The 20,860-nt window shown below is 35.0% G+C and overlaps 1 protein-coding gene across 1 annotated transcript; it reads left to right on the forward strand.

Moving 5' to 3' along the window:
• Positions 1-2,096: 2,096 nt before the first annotated feature.
• ple (tyrosine hydroxylase ple) lies at positions 2,097-19,015 on the forward strand. Its single transcript, XM_023171551.2, has 7 exons — positions 2,097-2,365; positions 8,043-8,154; positions 8,358-8,435; positions 12,251-12,737; positions 12,874-13,206; positions 13,623-13,749; positions 18,248-19,015. The coding sequence occupies exons 1-7, from the start codon at positions 2,297-2,299 to the stop codon at positions 18,647-18,649; spliced, it is 1,608 nt and encodes a 535-aa protein (XP_023027319.1). The 5' UTR covers positions 2,097-2,296; the 3' UTR covers positions 18,650-19,015.
• Positions 19,016-20,860: the final 1,845 nt, after the last annotated feature.

Raw genomic sequence — 20,860 nt, forward strand, 5'->3', positions numbered from 1 at the left:
GCTATAAATAGAATGAAATGTATTCATTTTCAACAATGAAAAAATCATAAATATGTATATTGAGGGGGTGAATATCCTTTTTTTTTCGTGATGATCAATTTTATTTTGGAAATTCAGAAATGAGACCAATTTTGGTCTGAGTCACAATATATCTATTTTTGGTCCAAAAATACCGTAAAAATAACTTAAATTACTTTCATTCGTCAATATCTTCTTCTATTAAAATTTCCTCAATATACTGAATGAAATAATTGATTATATTTCACTTTGAAGAGGAATGTAACAATTATTTATCTATTTGTTTTTTTTTGTAGTATATAATGACAATAATAATGAGAGTTTTTGTTTTCAATTGAAGTAATTCAATGACAGTTATCAATTTAACTTTGGAAATTGTATTAATTGGGCAATAATGTTATCGATGCAAGAAAAGAAAATGCAATTCAATTGAAATTATGATCAAAACAAATATGAAATCATAAAACAGATAAACAAATTTAAAAAAACCTTCTCAGCCGATCTGTCATAGAATCACATGATTTCCAAATTATTAACGGAGAAAAAATTCTCGAATATCACGAGTCTTATGTGTCCTAAGATTTATTATGATAATTTTTGAGCCCCAGTGTGAGTTAATGAACGTAGGCAAACCTTGGGCAGTTGAAAATTGTATTGTTTCTCATTACTACAACAAATCCTCGTAAAACAACCCTTGGAAAAATTCACTAGTTTCATGAATTGAATGAAATTGGCACGGAAAATGAATTGGATTCGTGAATTGAAGATTCATTTGGAAAAAAATGAGTTCAAACCATAAGCTAGCTTGTGAATTGTCGCTTTTATCAACTCGAAATTCAAGTTCATTTTCATCGGGATGAAAACATTAATCAGTTACTTGCCAGAAGGATAACCTTCATTACTTCTAACTAATTTTCTGTAGATGAAAGTCGATTCATACTCGTATATGGATTCTTTTTTGGATACTCTTCCTGTCGGAAAAATTGAAAATTAAGAAATGCACATAATTTCTTATTACCGCGACATTCTATAGAAACAGTTACTTATTTTCAAATTAATTAGTTCCTTCCTTTTTTTGGAAGATTCCCTCATCCTTTTTTTGTATCAAGATGGAGTATTAGGAAGCCAAAAACTTTCTTTCCCAAAAATTAATCACTCCTAAAAATATAACCCCTCCAATTCAGGACATAAACTCTATTGTCAAAGTTTTACATAGGTACAAAAAAAATATTTCCAAAATTATGGAATGTTGAAAATGTTAAGGTTTTTCAATAAACGGTGCTTTAGTTATTTTTTCCAAAGTTTTTTTTAGTGGAAAAAACATGAACAAGACACGGTTGTATCTTTTATATGGCTGAAGACTAAAATTCGAATAAATTACTGGTATCACATTAGCCCCAGACCTGTATCATTTCAGTATCCTCATTGACGATATTGAATGAAATACAATGCTGTATCACTTAAGCCCCATCATCGTATGAAATTAGCCCCAGCAGGTGGGGTTATTATGATACACAGGGTTTTTTTTTCAGCATTGGTACTGCAACTACATTTTTTGTGCACCCATAAATAAACTTACCAATACGAATTATATATCCCAGTATTTTTTCAAAATGGCTTAATGTATATGGTTAGGTATTATAGTGAAAAGTGTATATTTTTGTAGCATATTAGCCCCGATCGACCCTATGTGAAGTTTGAAGAAAAGTCATTTTCAAAATTCGGGCAGATTTCAGTGCACTATTACAACAACGGTCTGGTGACAACACTATCGATATAAAAATAAACTCGCCAACGCAGGAAATACACAGCTGACTCACGATTTCCGAAATTCCATCGATACACTTTGACAGACCGTTATCGAACTGACCAGCATCGCTAGTAGTGGTACCTCGATGTGGTACCGCGAAGAATTAATTACCCTTCGGCTATTCCCAATCGGGGACCTTGTAATCCGGGGATTCCGGAGTCACCCAGAACGTGACGCAGGCGTGAGGTTTTTTCGCGGGCAGAATGAAAGGGATGCCGCGTGGGGGCTAAACTACATATAATGTAGTCCCGCGCTCCAAAATCACATTCAAGTTTGCTTCTCGCTAACAAGGCGCTCAACAGCCTATTTTTTCGACAGACGGTTCATCTTTTTGATCGTGGTCGAAACACAAATCGGTTTTTGCCAACACACGCGTCTTCAGCAGTGAATACTTCAGTGTTTTCAGGCTGTAATTACAACTTTTTGCGAGTTCTTACCACCCGTTGAAATCTCCGAATTTTCGATAAGATGGCAGCAGTAGCAGCAGCTCAGAAAAATCGCGAAATGTTCGCTATCAAGAAATCTTACAGCATAGAGGTGAGTGCTTTTGGTTTTTTGTGTTTCTGACCAGTTTTTCTCACTCAATATGATGAAATGAAAGTCAAAATTATTTGAATAAGTTTCAGTCATTATAAATAAATCTTTTTGCTAATTTTAAAATTTTATTATCTCGTCATCGACATAATCAATCATCAAAAAACCAATGAGTCAATTTTAGAAAATATTCATATTGATTTCAAATTTGGAGTTTTTTAAATTATCTCGAAATTCTTCTTTCAATGTTGATATTTTCAAAAAGAGTAAAATATAAAATTGATATTATTTCAGGGTTGATAATCATGTATGTTTTTGTTCAGGTTATTTCAGCAACAATTTTTCTTTGGATAAAATTCTATTTTTTTCAAACTCAAAACAATAAAAAGATTGATATTCTCTAATTTATTCAGTGACAGTTGTTATTGAGAATCTGAGGAATAACTTATGCAACCAATTTAATTGTTTTCAAGTCAAAATTTTTGAAATAAGTTCAGTCATTATGAATGAATCTTTATGCTAATTTTAAAATTTTATTGTTTTGTTATCAACATAATCAATCACCAAAGAACTGATGAGTCAATTTTAGAAAATATTTCTATTTATTTCGATAAGATTTCAAATTGTCAAGAATTTTTGCAAATTTCCTCAACCAGAATACTGTTAAAATTATTATTGTTTCATTTCAAAATCTTCAATTATTTCTTTTATTATTATTCTCACAATTACGTATTTCCTTTATTTTTGAGAAGTCTTCAGTAATAAACGATCAAGGATAAAAAATCTGGAGTTTTTTTAAATTATCTGGAAATTCTTCTTTCAATGTTGATATTTTCAAAAATAGTGAAACATCAAATTGAAATTATTTCAGTGTTGATAATCAAGTATGTTTTGGTTCAAGAAGTTATTTCAGCAACAATTTTTCTTTGGATGAAAATTCCACTTTTTTTCAAACTCAAAACAATAAAAAGTTGGACATTCACTAATTTATTACGAACAATTGTTATTGAGAATCTGATGAATAAATTATGGAACAAATTGAATTGATTTCAAGTCAATATTTTTGAAATTAGTTTTATTCTTTATGAATAAATTTTTTGCTAATTTTGAAATTTTATCTCGCCATTTTAGGAAATATTTGTAATGAACCATAAGATTTCAAATTTCCAAGAATTTTTGCAAATTTCCCCAGCCGGAATACTGTGAAAATGAATATTTTTTATTTTAAAATCTTCAATTTTTTTATTATTTTTCCCATAATTACGTATTTCCTTTATTTTTGAGAAGTCTTCAGTAATAAACGATCAACAATAAAAAATATTTGGATTTTTTTAATTATCTCGAAATTTTTCTTTCAATGTTGATATTTTCAAAAAGAGTAAAATATAAAATCCATATTATTTCAGTGTTGATAATCATGTATGTTTCTGTTCAGCTTATTTCAGCAACAATTTTTCTTTGGATAAAAATTTCAAACTCAAAACAATAAAAATTTTGACATTCTCTAATTTATTAGAAAAAATTGTTATTGAGAATCTAGAGAATAACTTATGGAATCCATTGAATTGTTTTCAAGTCTTCTACAGGTTTATCTGTTGATAATTTTATATTTTTCAAGTGATATTGATATCAACTCGAAGTCACTGTCAAAAATTGGCAAAATACAGAATACAAAAATCCCGTCAATCAAAATATGAATGAATTACTAAAAATATTTAACGAATTTCACCTATGAATTGTTTATTCTGTTGTCATTATATTTCTGTGAAAAAAAGAAAATAATCTAGCATGCCAACGTTCAGGCTAACTTATATAAATTTGTGATATTTTCGTCACACGGTAAAGAAACTTATAATAGTATCAGTGGAGGTGTATTAAAAAAATCATTGATCGAATGCCTCAAAAAGCACCCTACAAAAATAATCTGTGACGTTTTTTTATCATTAACCAATTTCTTTTTCCAATTTTCACTTAGTATGTAAAATGAAGAAGTAAAAGCCATAAACTTATATAATTTTTGACAAAATCTATGATATGAATTTACTTGAAATAAATATAAATATTTATGAATTTCATTTTTGAAATTAGATGGTAAAAATTTTCAGCAAATAAAGTTTTTCTTCTAGCTACCCTGTTACTCACTTGACTTCCTACAGAGGTATTTCTCTGGATCCTGAGCAAATATGAGATTTTTTAAAATTCATATATCGAAAAAGTTCAATATTTGTCACATAATTTCTGATTCATACTGTAGAAAATCCAAAATTTCTATTACTGACTTTTCCTCCGTATATTTGGAAAAATAAAACATCGTGAAGTCACTAAAGAATCAATTACGAAAGTCTTTTTATTGAAATTGAGCACAATATAGAGAAAAATTTCATGATGGGATGTAATTTGAGGGAAATATTCGAATGACACATGCACTATGGTTCATTTGATGAAGTTAAAATCAATACCAGTCACATTCTCTTGTCGTACACGGACCGGAAGGGAATTAATTTCTCCATGGAACAACTGAAAATTGAAACCAATTAATTCAGTATGAATTGCCATTACTTTTCCGACTTCTGAAAAGTCTCTCATCCAAAAATGTTTGACTTTAAAGTCGCTAGACTACTTTTTGTTGAGGCATATCTGTTTCTTTAATGTTTTCAATGGTAATCACACCATTGATTTCAGTTGAATAGAAATTACCAAGTTTCTTGGTATTCATGAGATGCAAACTCTTTGAATACCTAATTCTCCAGTCAATATCGAATCACAAAAACTGCAACAATTTCATGATTCATTAACAACAAAACTTACCATAACCGTCAAATTGGGCGAGAAAACATATGTAAGTAAACAGGTGAACAACGGCTGTAAAACAACCACTCTACAATGATACCTAGCTAGATACGTATCTTGATAGACCAGCTGCATATTGAAAAAAAAATGTATCGCTTACACTGAAACTGTAGCAAGCACTTTAGTTTCGCAATCTAACCAAGAGAATACAATCTCAAGGTGAATGTTGCAGTTACGAGTTGTGTTGAAATGTTATATTCAATCGAGTTTTTTATTTTTATGGATGCCCCTGACTGGTGAGGTATCTGTTGTTGCGGTGTAATTAAGATGCCTACAATAATCCAATACATGTATAGTGACAGGGAATTAACTAGAGAAGTGGTCTGTTTCTGATCCTTTCGTAAACTAGAGCAGAGCAAAAAATAAATGCAAACTAACTGTATTATTCATCATCATCAACTGAATTATTCATTATCATCAAACCAAAATAGAATAGGACCTGTTAGACTTCCCTGTGGAATGCCTATAGTATTTTCCTTGATATCAGACTTAAATATCTGTTCATTTTTTATAATTTTCGTTCTTTGTTGACGATTTGATAAATATTACTCGAACCATTTCAATACAGTCCCTCTACTTCAATATTTTCCAAGTTTTTCCAATAATTACGTGTGATTAAGGTAGTCATATGCTTTAGAAAGGTCTAAGAATATTCCACGGAGTATTTCGTTATTTTCAAATGACTCGATAATGTTTTCAGTAAACTGTATGATTGATGTGTCAATTAATCTTCCTTTAATATATCCGTGTTGAGTTGGATTTAAGAGATTTCAATGTTTCATAAAGTTAATTAATCTATCACACATCGCCATTTCAAAAAGTTTACAAAACGATGGCAAAACATTTATGGGCCTATGATTTTCAAACAAGTCGCAATCCCCTTTTTTGTATTTTGGTGTTATGAGAGCTAGTTTTAATTGTTGAGGAAGTATTCCATATTCCTTCAGTTCCTGGGTCATTCACCAGTAATTTCCAGATGTCATCATGCCTACTAGAAACCCTTCGAAATGAGCTATCGCAAGATCCTAGTTCTATCCAAAAACTCCGAAGAGGTATTTGTCAATCACCTTCAAACAAAGGTATTTTCAATTCAAGGAGGTATATAATTATGCTTGGAAAATAACGCTTGAGATTTCATAACCGATACATTTCCGGATTTCAGTAATGAACTGGAAATTTCTTGAAAACGTGCTGTACAAAAAGTACATGTCTATTTATGCAAATTTTGCAGCGGGTAAGATCACGGCCAGTGAACGCCACTATGGAGAAAGCCTCAAGCCTTGTAAATGTACCGTGACCTTGCTCAAGGGGCACCTTTGTAAACGTGATAGTTGCCATAACACTCGCCCCACGACTGACAACTGGAAACGGAGCCCCCGGAAACCTTCATCGCACTATTTTTTTTGATACGTTAATTATCGCCACTACGCATAATGCGCACAATTAAGACTGATACGATTTTAATTGGAGAGATCTTTCACGACAGATTTGCATTTCGGAATGGAAATGTTTCTCCAGTATTAACAATTCATATTGGTTTGATTTAACGGTGTTTTCAAGGTTTGGGTTACGTTATTGAACTACTTTTGAAGATATAAACATCAATTAAGTTAATGGAATGCCAAGATCCTTGTGAAAATTTGAATATTTTGAATATTATGCAATTTAATTTGTTCGCGGCTAAATACTTCCTTACATGTCACGCAACAAGCTCTAATTCTCTTAAGCTGTCTCTTCAGAGACCCTTTATCATTCCAAATTGCGCCTATGGTATCTAACCTTTAAAAGTTTCTTGTCATCAATCCAAAAAGTCAAAAAATAATTCGACCAGATTAGAACAAGATGCCAAATTTGAAAGTTACGTTCATATCAATTACCACAAATATAATTAACAATATCATATCGTCAGATGCAATATGCAACAGCTTAGGGCTATCGAAAGGAAGGTATATGACCATGTATATGTATAGATTATACAACGAATAAAAGATAGTCATCCACTAGAATTCAACTAACATAAAACATAGATATGGCCACTGCATAATACATATTTATGGAGCATTGATTAAAATTATGAAAGAAAGGCCCCAACACAGATCCTTGTGAAACACCGTTGTCAATAGGCTTCAAATTAGGTGCTCTGTACTTTCCTATTAGTCACTCGAGAAGCTCCTCTGTTCATGAAATTGCAGTCAGCTGAATTTTCTACTGGTTTTTCAGTTCGCATGAAGAAAAATCCCTGAAATTTTGCAAGAAATATTTTTTATTGAAAGTAAAACGTTGAAAAACGCTTCATCCCAAGAACTATATCAATACAACGACAAAATGAAATACTGTATTCATTATAAAAGTCGATACGAAAAAGTCTTTTACTATTTTCTGCATCAAAAACAACCGTTCTACAAAAACTTTTTTAACTCTACAAAACTGGTCTCAAGATTGTTTTTCGTCCAAAATTTTGTAATTGTAATTCAAATTTAATTTGAATGGCAAATTTTTGAGAAGGTTGACCTACAGAAAAGTGGAATTCTTTATTGAGAATTTCAAAATAATCACAAAAAAGTAATTATTCATTCAATCGTTCTGTTCATATTCTCAGAAACAGAACTTTATTAGAGGGCGATAAAATGAACTGATGATATAAAATAGTCCCGCACTAACAGAAAATCAAATCAATTCATGACCGAAATAATAAATTCGCGTCTCAGAATGAGAACTTCATCTTTCCTTATCCGTAGAACTCCAGGAAGCTAATTTCCCAGCATTTCCCCATTTCCTTCTGTTGGAGACAAAAGCGAGATCAGATTTTAACGGTATTTTGCTTTTTCAGAACGGATATCCCGCCAGAAGACGTTCTCTTGTTGATGATGCTCGATTCGAAACTTTGGTGGTAAAGCAAACGAAGCAGACTGTACTGGATGAGGCTCGCCAACGTGCCAATGGTTAGTATTGAGTTATTGGAATGCATGAATGTCAATACCCGTCGGGAAGTAGTCTGGAAAGTAGTTGAAGTTTTTTTTATTCATTTTCCGAACCATTTTTCCTGGTTTAGGATTGTCAGTAATAGTTGGTTTAGCTTTTTTTCTTGCTTCATCAGTTTTTATTTTGCACGATTATTACTAGCATGTTTCTGTTTTGTTTCTAGACTCTAGTGTAGAACCTGAAATTGTGGTAGATGACAAGCCAACTCAAAAGCACGCAGAACAACAAAATGGCGATGACGGTAAGTTGTTTTTTTTGTCAGGGGATTTTCAGTTTTTTTTTTAATATAACATTGGAAATTTACATAACGCTGCATCTTGGATGATAAAACTATTCTTTATTTCACTTTATTTATATTAAAAATGCTGGTGAGTGTATTGAGTTATCAGAAAAAGATTTGAATGAGAATTGGTCAGTGGATGAGCAATTCTGTTCGAATAAAAACAATATTTGTTAATTGAATTTGCTTCTGTGAAATTACACGCAGTGGAGAATATTTTTTTTAATGTTGTTGAAAGTCGGTTGAAAGTCGATCAGTTTCAACTCAAAATAAATGATATTCAGAAGACGGGAAGTTTCCAAAAACAGAAGATACAATCCAATAAGAACTAATTGAAAATTGATTCGTTTTACATGGATATCTACAAACATTGACTTACACAAAAATAATGTTTCCTTCCAAAATATGAACGCTGAACGTAAAACTAGCAATGAATATTCATAGAAAATTTTTTCTTAAAAGAGTAGGTATTGTTGTGGAGAATATTAGTTAGAATTTTCATAATGAAGGTTTTTTTTTGTAAAAATTTTCAAAGTCGACGTGTTTAAATGTTTGGGATAGATTTTTTCCGAAATAACACATAGAAAGTTATCATATACCTAAAGTGAGCCCATAAACTATTGCACAAATCAATTGTTATTTTAGTCACATTTCAAATAGTGATATCTGTTTTTCACCAGACCACCCCAATTTTTTCTTTAATTTCTACCGTTTTGTGCTGAACTGATTCCGAGAATGTATCACAATTTGCTTCCAATTGAAATGGGGCGAGCAGTAATTCCAAAATTACAAGGTTTTCACTAAATTATAAAAAAAGGGATGTGTCTTTGAAACGCAGTGATGACGTGATTACAAACAGTGACTTACAATAAAAAAACTATTTGTTTATTTGCACTGTATACTCTCCCGTTCTCTTTGCCGTATTTCGAGAAAAGTTATGCTCTTAAGAAGCAAAGGATAAAAATAGAGCTCTAAAACAATTTTTCCAAATGCTGAGAACTAGACGGGATCATTACATTAAGGATACTTTTCTGGATGAAGCCTTCCATATTTTTAGAGCTTAACTGTTGAATCTGGTTCTTCCCGACAAATGGAGGGTGAAAATTGACTTTTGACATCATAAAAGCCTGACAAAGTGGTTTCGCTCCATTGTGCGGACTTGCAGCGCAATTACATCCTTCCGAAGAATTCGGGGTAAAAGGAAAAGAATAAAATTTACTGTCGCGGATTTATTATTCAAGTTCGGATAATTGTGTCAAGTTTTTGTCCTGCCGTGACAAGGTCACAGTTGATACGCGCTACTAGAGAATTGATTTGAAAATCCACAAGGTACACATAAAAATGTGTAATTTATTGCAGTGTTACGCAAGATTGATCTTGCAGTTCAAAGTTACAGGATTTGTTGTAAAGGACACCGTGTTTACTAGTCGTGAAATTTGAAGAACATCAGATTTTTTTTATTAGCTTAGCTTTGTGGAACTAATAATAATGATACTTTATTTCCATAGAGACGATATAAAGTTGTATAGGAAACTGTCAACACAATAAAATAAAGATACTAATAGTTAATTATCAAAATTGAATGAGGCGATAGTAAAATAGGTTCAGACCTAAGAATTATTAAAATATTCTGCCAGTATATAATAACAACTTTCTAACAGATATGCTTTTTTTAAAATTTTAAAGTTGATCTGAAGCTTTCACATGTTCAGGAAGATATTGTAAATTTTTGGAAAAATATATTCTGGCCCAGAATAAGTGACTTTCAATTCCACAATTGGCACATAGAACTAGTTTTTAATTCTCGTATCGTGATGTTGAAAACCATTATTTAATGTAAAATTCGACTTATTTTCAAACACATATACAAACATTTCAAATAGATAGGCTGATGCAAGAGTTGAAATATTATATTTTTTGAAATAGTGTCTACAAAAGTCTCTTTGGAAAATATTCGCGCTTTTGTGCAAGAAATACATTTTCCGCTGAAGTTGATCCTCTCCTCTCCTAATTCTAGAGTTTACTCGAGCATAGTAGATACTGAAAAACTGAGCTCTAGTCAATACCAATCTCAAATTAATAAAAAGAAACCTCAGGGAATTGAGTTTAGATACCAGATAATAGCAATGATTATTCCAATTCAGGAATTCATCCAAATTAACACCTAAAAACTTAACGCTACTACCATCACTTTTCAAAGACTTGTTACTTATATTGAACTGGAAATTTTCAATTTTTTCTGGCGATTGTGGATACGAATAACCCGTGTTTTATTTGTGTTGAAAAATAAATCGTATCCATTGAAAAAACTGGATGGTTGAACATTTATTTTCTAAAATTGTAGTATCAGGTGCAGAGGCAATGAAAAATCGACAGCATAGTCTGTGTAACTACTGTCTTCATAGACAATGAACAAAACAGGACCCAATATGGAGCCTTGTGGTACACCTATTGTTATACATATTGATCAAATATGTTAGTGGTTGTATCAAAAAGAAAGAATTATCTTCAATATAAACATCAGAATATCGTTTGAACTTGTCGATTTTTTGTTGTTAAGTTTGTTAACCAATAAATGAATTAATTCACTTTCTGTGGAATGATACAAAAATATTCTCTACAAACAACATTCATATATGCCCAGTTAATGCCAAATTACTGACAAACCAGCTTCAGGTTAGTTTATTGAAGATTACGCCAATGCATTGAGTTCTTCCACAAATGGAAAAAATATGTAGACTGATAGATTTATTTTATGGAAATATCATGTTCATTTATATTCGACGTTGATTGCTGGTAATTTATTGTTCATAGAATTTTTCCTACAAAAACGTTGAGGCTTGGGATTGTCATGAACAATGACTATATTTATCGAAGGACCACCTACTTCAATATTGTTATATCACACCTTCACGTAGTTTCTATTTCCTCAATTTCTTACATGAAATCGATCGATATTGTTGAAAAAAAGTAAATATACCTTTCTCTGCGTCTAACATAATCGATTGATTAGTAAATACTTGCACAATTGCGTAAGTGAGTGTGCGTAACGTGTATACTCAGTATTACGTTATATCATTTGTGTGTATGGCTCTCCAGCTTCCTGAAAGAATATTCCCTGCAAGTGGCCGTCGATGAATATCTCTCGAATACTTTTATCATCAACGCTGGTGTTCCTCAGGGATCCATATTGTCTCCAATCCTCTTTTTATTGCATATCAACGATTTATTGGAAAAAAACAAGAAACAAATATTTTGCTTTGCTGACGACAACACACTTGTCTATTTGGATACCAGGACATCGGTTGCGGATGCACATTTTCACCAGCAGTAGGATGTTGCATATCTTAATAAGGATCTAGAGGTGATTTCGACTTGGGGTCAAAGTAACCAGGTTCAATTCTCAGCCACGAAACCCCAAGCATCGGTTTTCTCCGAAAAGATAAATTTCGTTTTGAATTTCAACTCAGTAAACCCCGAAGTTCACTGTTTGAGAACTCAAAAAACCATTGTCTTGGTCTCGTGTGGTCACGAGGCCAAGATCATTCAATATCTCCAAGTACCTTCACCATTCTGACTCAAATAAAAGACATTGATCCCTCATGTTGATCATAACAACCGTTTGGTCACATGACAATATGATTTTTCTATATATTCCATCCCAATACATGATTGAAACAACCGGCTCTGAAACAGTTCCCTGAGAAACACCTCAGCGCATCACCTCCCAAGACTTGATTTCGAATCCACCAATAACGAACCACGTATTTCCATAGATTCCGGTCTCACTGAGGAAGAAGTCGTTTTGGCCAACGCCATTGCCGAAAATCCAGAAGCCGAAAAAGCCATTCAGCGCGCCGCTTTGGTCCTACGTCTTCGCGAAGGAATGAACTCTCTCTCACGCGTGTTGAAAACCATAGAAAAATACCAAGGATCCGTCGTCCATCTAGAAACCCGCCCCAGCCAGAGAGATAACGGCCAGCTGGACAGCCTGATCAAAGTCGAGCTGACCCGCGTCAATCTCCTCCAGCTTCTCAAAGGTCTGCGTCAATCTGGTACCTTGGAGCACGTCACTCTCATCGGAGAAGATAACATATCCGCTAAGAACCCCTGGTTCCCAAGACACTCCAGTGAGCTGGACAACTGCAACCATCTCATGACCAAGTACGAGCCCGATTTGGACATGAACCACCCCGGATTTTCCGACAAGGAGTACCGTGCCAGACGCAAGCAGATCGCTGAAATTGCCTTCTCCTACAAATAGTAAGTATAAGCCAGAAAACCGTTTGTTAGAATCAAGTAACTTGGTTATTTGTTTCAAAAGAAAGTTCTACTTGTCCCAAGCAACCAGCTTGTTTGAATCAAGTTTCCACAAAACTAAAGGAGCATTTACTTTCAGCGGTGACCCAGTGCCCTACATCGAATATACCGAAACTGAAAACAAAACCTGGAACGCAGTTTTCACCATCGTTTGTGATCTCATGCCTAAGCACGCTTGTGCTGAGTATCGCAGGGTGTTCCGCACGCTTCAGGATGAGGGAATCTTTACTCCCGGCCACGTACCGCAGTTGGAGGATATGTCGAACTTTATGAAAAAGTGTACAGGGTTCACGTTGAGACCAGCAGCTGGACTTCTCACAGCAAGGGATTTCCTCGCTTCTCTCGCCTTCAGGATTTTTCAGAGCACTCAGTATGTGCGACACACCAAGACTCCTTTCCACACTCCTGAGCCGTAAGTAACTCAAATTTTACGTACTTTACATCTTCACCGGCATCTTTCATTTGGAGAACTGCGTTTTTCCAAATGATTTCAATGTTTAGCGTCATTTCAATCTACCCCATGGGCCGGGGTAGGTAATTTTGATCAATTTTTCTGCTCTCTGCTTGCCGTACATTAGCGAGTGCAAAGTGTCATCAAAGACTTGGATAATTCAATTAAAACGCCATTATATCTAGCTAGCCTCACTAATAGCGTTCGGCGTTCAGTTTTGCAATCGGAAATTGACTCCCGAAAAGGTTTACCTTAATAAGATTCGTAGTCATGGAGAAGCAGATTGTGATTCTGAACGATTCTCGCGATCGCAAGGATTTCCAACCTCTGGGGCTTTAAAAATTCGAAGAGTATTGAATTTCGCTTTTTTGTTTCAGTGATTGCATCCACGAAATTCTAGGACATATGCCGCTTCTTGCCGATCCCAGTTTTGCTCAATTCTCACAAGAAATTGGACTCGCCTCCCTTGGCGCCTCTGACGAGGAAATTGAAAAACTGTCTACTGTAAGTATTCCTAACAAAATTATTCGCATGTGTGCTGTGTTGGAATTCAGAATGGATCAGTTTCCAAAGTCTTGTTGTCACTCAAAATAGTCCTGTCAGTCCGCAACGTTTTGTCAGACATGTGACTCAATAGTAAATGTTCCTACAAAAATTGGGATCAACTTTACTCACTACAATGTTTCCTACAGTAATTAGTCAATTTCTACTAATTTTGGGGTGATAAAAACGAAAATAACAATGAAAAATTTTTATTAGCTCTGGTTTTTGAGATACACAGTACTTAATCTTAAAGAGTAGTTATACTATACGTGAAAAGTGAAAGTACATAAAACAATATTGTTATGTTTCTTTTAGAATATTTTAAGTACAAAATCAATAAAAAAAAACATTATTCTTAGTGTTTTGACAAATAAAAGAAGTTTGTACCACCAAATTTCAATTAAGTCCATCCGATTCATTGTAAGATCGCTGTCGTTTAGCTTGTCTTTTATAAAACACTTCTGGAGCATCCCTACACACAGACAGAAAAGCTTGTCCTTCCTGGTCCATGGCCTTCACAAAGTTTTTCATTAGTCCCAACTTAATATGTAATGGGGGAAGGAGAACATCCTTAGGATCTACAAGAGGCTCGTAAACTACATTTTTCTCATTAGGGTTTAGGTCTCGTGTAGGCCAGTTCATTTTTTTATAGTGAGATTTTCTATCCGACTGTCCCACAGACACAAAAAACAACAGTACTTGGTGAACCCTAATTGCATTCCTAGGAGTATAGCAATGACTTTCAGATCACCACAGATGTGCCACTTGTGTTGTTCATATTTGATTGATTGGAGAAGTGTTTTCACATGTATATACGTTTCCTTCATGTGAACTGCATGACCTATAGGAATAGAGGGTAGCTGATTTCCATTATGCAGAAGTACAGCTTTTAAGCTTAGTTTTGAAGAGTCTATAAACAGTCTCCATTCAGATGGAGTGTGATCCAAATTCAAGCAGTCCATCAAACCATTAACATCAGAACAAACTACGAGGTTTTCTTTTTTCTCAAAAAAAGGAAGCAAATCTTTTTGACGCTGTCTGTACTGAAATATTTTCACATCATGTTTTAGAAGATTCCACTGTTGTAGTCTTGACCCTAACAGCTCAGCCTTTTCCTTAGACAAGCGAAGATCTCTTATAAGGTCACTCAACTCTGCTTGACTAATTCTGTGCGGATCACTAGACCTATCGCTTACCTCAAAATCAGGGTCATTGGATGTAGAAGGATGGGTTGCTCCTTCTAAACAGTCTTCATCACCTTCCTCTAAAGTTTCATAGTTTTGGGGTGGAGAAGGGACTGGCAAATTGTCTGAGTGTGGTACAGGCTGAAGAGCAGATGGGAGATTAGGGTATTTAACCGTTCCTCTTTTCTTCATAGATAAACCTTGCTTAATGGGAGGAGTTAAGCAGAAATAACAGTCGTCTGTATGATTGGTAGGCTCACGCCAAACCATAGGTACTGCAAAAGCCATTGCCCGGTTTTTATTTTTCAGCCACTCTCGCAATATGACGGAACAAGAATTACAACATATATGAGGAGCCCATGATTTATCTTGGTCCCCAACTTTCACACCAAAATAATGTTCATAGGCTGTCTTAACGATAGGTGTCATTTTACGTTTCTGAGCCTTAAATGTTATTTCACCACATATATAGCAAAAGCTATCGACAGAATTCACACACTTTCGAGGCATTTCAGATCAGCACTTAAATTAATTTAAAAATCAACTTCACACGATAATTTCAATAGCAACCACGTGCGTACAATTGACAAACTCACATAGGTTATGTTTACTACTTAAGAACAGCTGATGTAAACAAACATGTGTACCAACTGTTGGTGATGAAATATTTCATTTGTTGAAAACTCAATATACATATATATAATATGATGATACTATATCTTGAAAACAAGAGCTAATATATAATTTTTATGGTCACTTTCGGTTTTAACACGTGAAAATACATTAAAATCATCTAATTTCAACCCCGAAACAAAAACTTTGTTGTGTTGTGAATTTTATCTTCATTTTATCTATCACAACTTCCACAGAATGCATCTGTATTCAAGTTTCCTTCCACTATATCAAAAACAGTATCGTCACCTACCAGAAGTATGCCCTTAAATACTATCATTTCGATTCTTAGATTCTCCCAAGAGATAGTTCAAGTTGACCGAATAGAAATTGTAAATCATATTATAACTCACAAGTGCAAGGCTTTCATGGGAACCTTCCCCAAAATTTGTTTCAATTCTCGTTGACGAAAAGAAAAATCAATGATGCTGAGGCTCTGGGATCGGGGAGTCTAGTCTACCCAGAACACGAGGCTAATGACCACGGCACCGAAAAAATTTGTTTTCCACGGCTTCTATCACGTCAAATGACCCATTTGTTTATATATCTAACCATTCCCCTGCATCTCAGTCCTCGTTATGTCATTACGAAACTTCGCTTGACCATGGTCGCATTAGGTAAATATACTTTGTGCACTGATCATTCGAGCATAGACACCATTGACCGTGACATGCTAGTCGTAATTATCAAGAAAAATAGCCTCCTTTTAAGTCATAGGTGCATCGATTATCGCATTTGCATTCCACGTTTCTGTTTTGTCGTTACTTTTACGGGGTATTTCCAACGCTATAAAATTTTCTCGCAGTAAGAGCTTTCTTAAAAGGTGATTGCACCAACCATGGGCTGGTAATGAATTTTATTGGGTACTTCACTTTCCACCTACTAAGGGCTATAAATGATAAATATTGAAAGGGAAAGTGGTAAAGTAGGGGAGTTTCAATAATTTTTCAGTCTACAACTCATTATTTTGTAAATACCTCTTCGAATAGTTCAGAATTTTCATTTAATTCCTTCAGATTCAAAGTATTTATATATCAAGCGGTTCCTCATTCCATTAATTCCTCTTCTTCCCTTCATTCCATTTCTACAGACTCAAAGTAGGTTCAACTCTGCTGGTTGCTATGAATCCCTTTTTCTATCGTTCCAAACCTTCATTCAACTGCTTCAGATTCAAAGTTGGTTTATGCTACAGGTTATGGAAACACGCTATTCTTATTTCTCTCCAGAATAAGGCCAGATTTGTATTGAAATTTCCATTATTTTGAAACATATGATAGTAGGTCTATATTGAACCTTGAGCAACCGATTCTTCTGGATCATCATCTACATCAGTCCCAAACAGGGTTTTTCTTCTGCATTCGACGTTTGATGAAAGAAATGTAGTAGTTTATGACAAGATTTGATGATTATTTTTGTTCATACTCAACAAATTTCTCTATCCTTGCACAGACGCCTTACAGTAACACAAAAATCCTCAGCTATTTATTATTTTGGTCGAAAATCGTATTGAATTTTATCGTGATACTACATAATGTGGTACTTCAGATCACTAAGCCTAAGGATTAAGTGGGAAATAGGAAAACATACCAGTGTGGTTTAAACAGAACTGGTTGGTATCTCAATCGCCACAAAAGAAATAACCAGGAAAGGAATTTCTAGCAAAAACATAACAATCTGCACTAATAGCAGACGATCCCTATTAGCCTTGAACAGACAACGTGTTACCTCAGGGCTAGTACTAGATTGCCACCAAGATTTAACCAAAGCCTCGGTAGATAGTTACATAATCCTGAGGTGGATTAAAGGGCACGACAGGAGTAAAGGTAATCGCTTTGCCGACTCTTTAGCCAAGGAAGCGATTGGACTAAGAATTTTAGGACTCAGTGGCACCCACGGCCTGATGACTTCGACAATTGCGGAACTTGCCAAACGTCACACCCATGCTCAATCACTAACGAGATGGGATGAAATCAAAGGACGCAGTCTTGCCACGATCACCCTTGCGACCCTAGGAAGCTTGCACCGAAGAAAAATCTGGCGATGACCAGAAAAACCTACGCTTGTAGGCTTTCTGACTGACCACTGTCAACTAAGGAAACACCTCCACAATATGGGGCTAGTGGACACACCTCTATGTAGGATGTGTGAACAAGAAGATGAACTATCAGGAGTGTCCTATGCGAGTTATCGTCAATAAGAGAGTGTGTGTTCTGCGAGTTTTGGCCAACACCTGCCGATATAAAGGAGATGTCTTCCAGAGACCTGTCCGCCTTTCTGAAAAGGTCAGGATGGACGGTGACCTAAGAGGACAGCTCCTTGGGAGGATGTACAATGGGTCACATGTGGTCTAAATGATGTGGGCCTACACTCACCCTCCCTACTGTATAGACACAGAGATCATGATACTACTTTTACTTTAGATACTTTTTCACCATTTTCACTTTCTTATTCTTTCTGAAAGTTTTATATATGACGTAAATGGTTCTTGCCCTGCTAAGGCTAGAACCTCATAGGATTCTACCAAGCAAGTACTTTGAAAAACATAAATTAAACCTGTGAAGTAATCAAAGTTGATTGTTCTGACCATGACTTCTTTGTTTCAGATCTACTGGTTCACCGTAGAATTCGGCCTTTGCAAAGAAAATGGCGAAACCAAAGCTTACGGCGCTGGGCTCCTCAGTGCATACGGTGAACTTCTCCATGCCCTTTCCGAAAAGCCAGAGCACAGGCCCTTCGACCCAGCAAAGACCGCCCTCCAGCCTTACCAGGACCAGGAATACCAACCAGTGTACTACGTCGCAGACAGTATTGACGACATGAAAGACAAATTCAGAAGATGGGTCTCCCAGATGTCCAGGCCCTTCGAGGTGAGGTTCAACCCCCACACAGGCAGGGTGGAAGTGCTGGACTCCGTCGACAAGCTGGAGTCTCTCGTCCACCAGCTCAACACGGAGGTGATGCACCTGGGGAACGCCATCAACAAAATGAAGGTCCCTTCCCTGTGAATATCCAGATGGCAGTGCTGGGCCGGCTATGTGACTGGGGCCGGCTCTGGCATCGTGTGTATAAAGTCGTCGTTACGTGTAATATAATTTTATTTGTTAATTTAATTTAATGAATAGTATTAGTGTAGTTGAGTGAGTGTAGCTTGTGATCTCACCACATTCAGTGCACCAACCTATCTGCGATAATGTTATTGTTATTCCTTCGTCATGTCTAGGGTACCCTTCTATGTTGTTAGTATCGTTGACGGCATGTTGGATTATTTAATTTTATTTAATTTTATTTAATGCACCCGCACGAGATCAATATTTTAAATGTATTATAGATGGTCGTATCTATGAAATAAAAACGTGCAATGAATTGAAAAAGTTGTCTTATTTTGGAATACAGTCTTTAGAATTACATATTTTGATTTGTTCACGAGATGATGCTAGTTAACAACATTATCTGAAGAAATGATTTGTTCAAGCCAGTCCAGAGAGCTCTTGAACGAGTCGGCGCGCCATCTGTTGGGCAAAATGAGAACTATCGAAACGCGGTAAATTTAAAATACTATGGCTATTATTGGGCTCATCCAGAGACCAGTTTGGATAATAGTTATTGAGTAACGACCAAATATTTTCTTTTCATGTCTCGCTTGAAAACATAATATTGTAGAATAAGTACTCATTGCACCAATAAAATATTATATTTTCAAGCAAAACCTGAAAAGGAAACACTTGCTCATTGATCAATAACCATTATCCAATGCTCTCTGGAATGAAAAGTATGAGGGTGAACATGAATATGAATCAAAAACTCCATAAGAAGCTAAAATGTACAAGTTCTGTTTGCAAGTTCGTACTCTATAAAAAAAGTCTGGACAATTTTCAATTGAAGGTAACTCATATAAAAATTGAACTGAGAGCTAACGGCAACAATGCTATGTCAAAACTAAATTCTTACCGGGGTCATAGACAATAAAAATGACCCCAGTAAGAATTTAGTTCTAACATTTAACATTGTTGCCGCTCAGTTCAATTTGTATATGAGTTACCTTCAATTGAAAATTGTCAGACTAAGCTGAACAAAAGTTTATAATATTCAAAACTAGGTTTGATAATAAACAATGAAATTACAAATAACACTAGGGCCTAAAAAAACAGTTGATGTTTAAAATACATATACAGACAGTTTGGTACACAGCACTTCTGGGGGACGAACAGACATATTCTGACACATATTCTGTACGCAGCGGCGGCTCGTCAGAGGAGGCAAGGGAGGCTTAGCCTCCCCATAAAATTTGAGGCTATTCATCGCAATAAATTGAAAGATATTGACAAATAATTATGATTATTTTTTTCTAAAAATGCTTGGGTATTATTACTTTACCATTAAATTTTCATATAAATACATAATATGTCCGAAAAAACACTATCACTCACTACGTAGTACGTACCACACTGTATCTTGCATCAACAAACGTCAAACGCACCGCCCATGAACGAATAAACCATCAACCCGAAATAATAAATGCCAAACGTTGCAAGAGAACCAAGCCTCCGACCGTTTTAAAAAACACAAGCTCCTCGATGCCGATCCAACCAGCGACATACGTCCCGATTTGTACTTTTAGTCGCAGAAATTATAGCGTTAGAGGAGGCTAGCCTCCAGTTGGTCTCCGTTAGTGTACAGCTGCGTTTGTTTTTTATTTAATTATTCGGGCGGGATGCCATGACGGACCGGGACAGAAAAATATTTCGGTAAATCGTTTCAAAAACAGGCAGTATTGTGTTACAGCAGTGCTTTTTGATAATATTTTTAATGTGTTTTCTTTCAATTTCAAGGGGTTTTCAGGTTTTCACTTTTCGGTAATTTTTTTTTCCATTTATTATGGATAAGTTGGACGAAATCAAAAAATCTGACGATATAGTCGATTGGTTGCTGACAAATAATTTTAAGTCTTTATCTTTATCTTATGATAATAAATTTTACATTATTAAAACTCTGGCAAGGCCTCAACCAAATTTGATTTCAATTAAAGCGTCAGATAATCTACAAAATCGAGGATTCAATATTATTTGGTACGATAAATGCGATTGGTTTACCGGCTTCATTAAACGAGAAAAACTTTTTTGTTAGCCCTGTGTTTTATTTTTGGTGAAAACCGATGCCTGGGTTTTTGTGGCATTAAATTGAACCTGGTTACCCAATTCGAAACCACCGCTAGATCC

Source organism: Leptinotarsa decemlineata, unplaced genomic scaffold, assembly GCF_025532065.1.
Source record: "Leptinotarsa decemlineata unplaced genomic scaffold, Ldec_3_MD MMD2_tig00001719_RagTag_RagTag, whole genome shotgun sequence".
Taxonomy (NCBI): domain Eukaryota; kingdom Metazoa; phylum Arthropoda; class Insecta; order Coleoptera; family Chrysomelidae; genus Leptinotarsa; species Leptinotarsa decemlineata.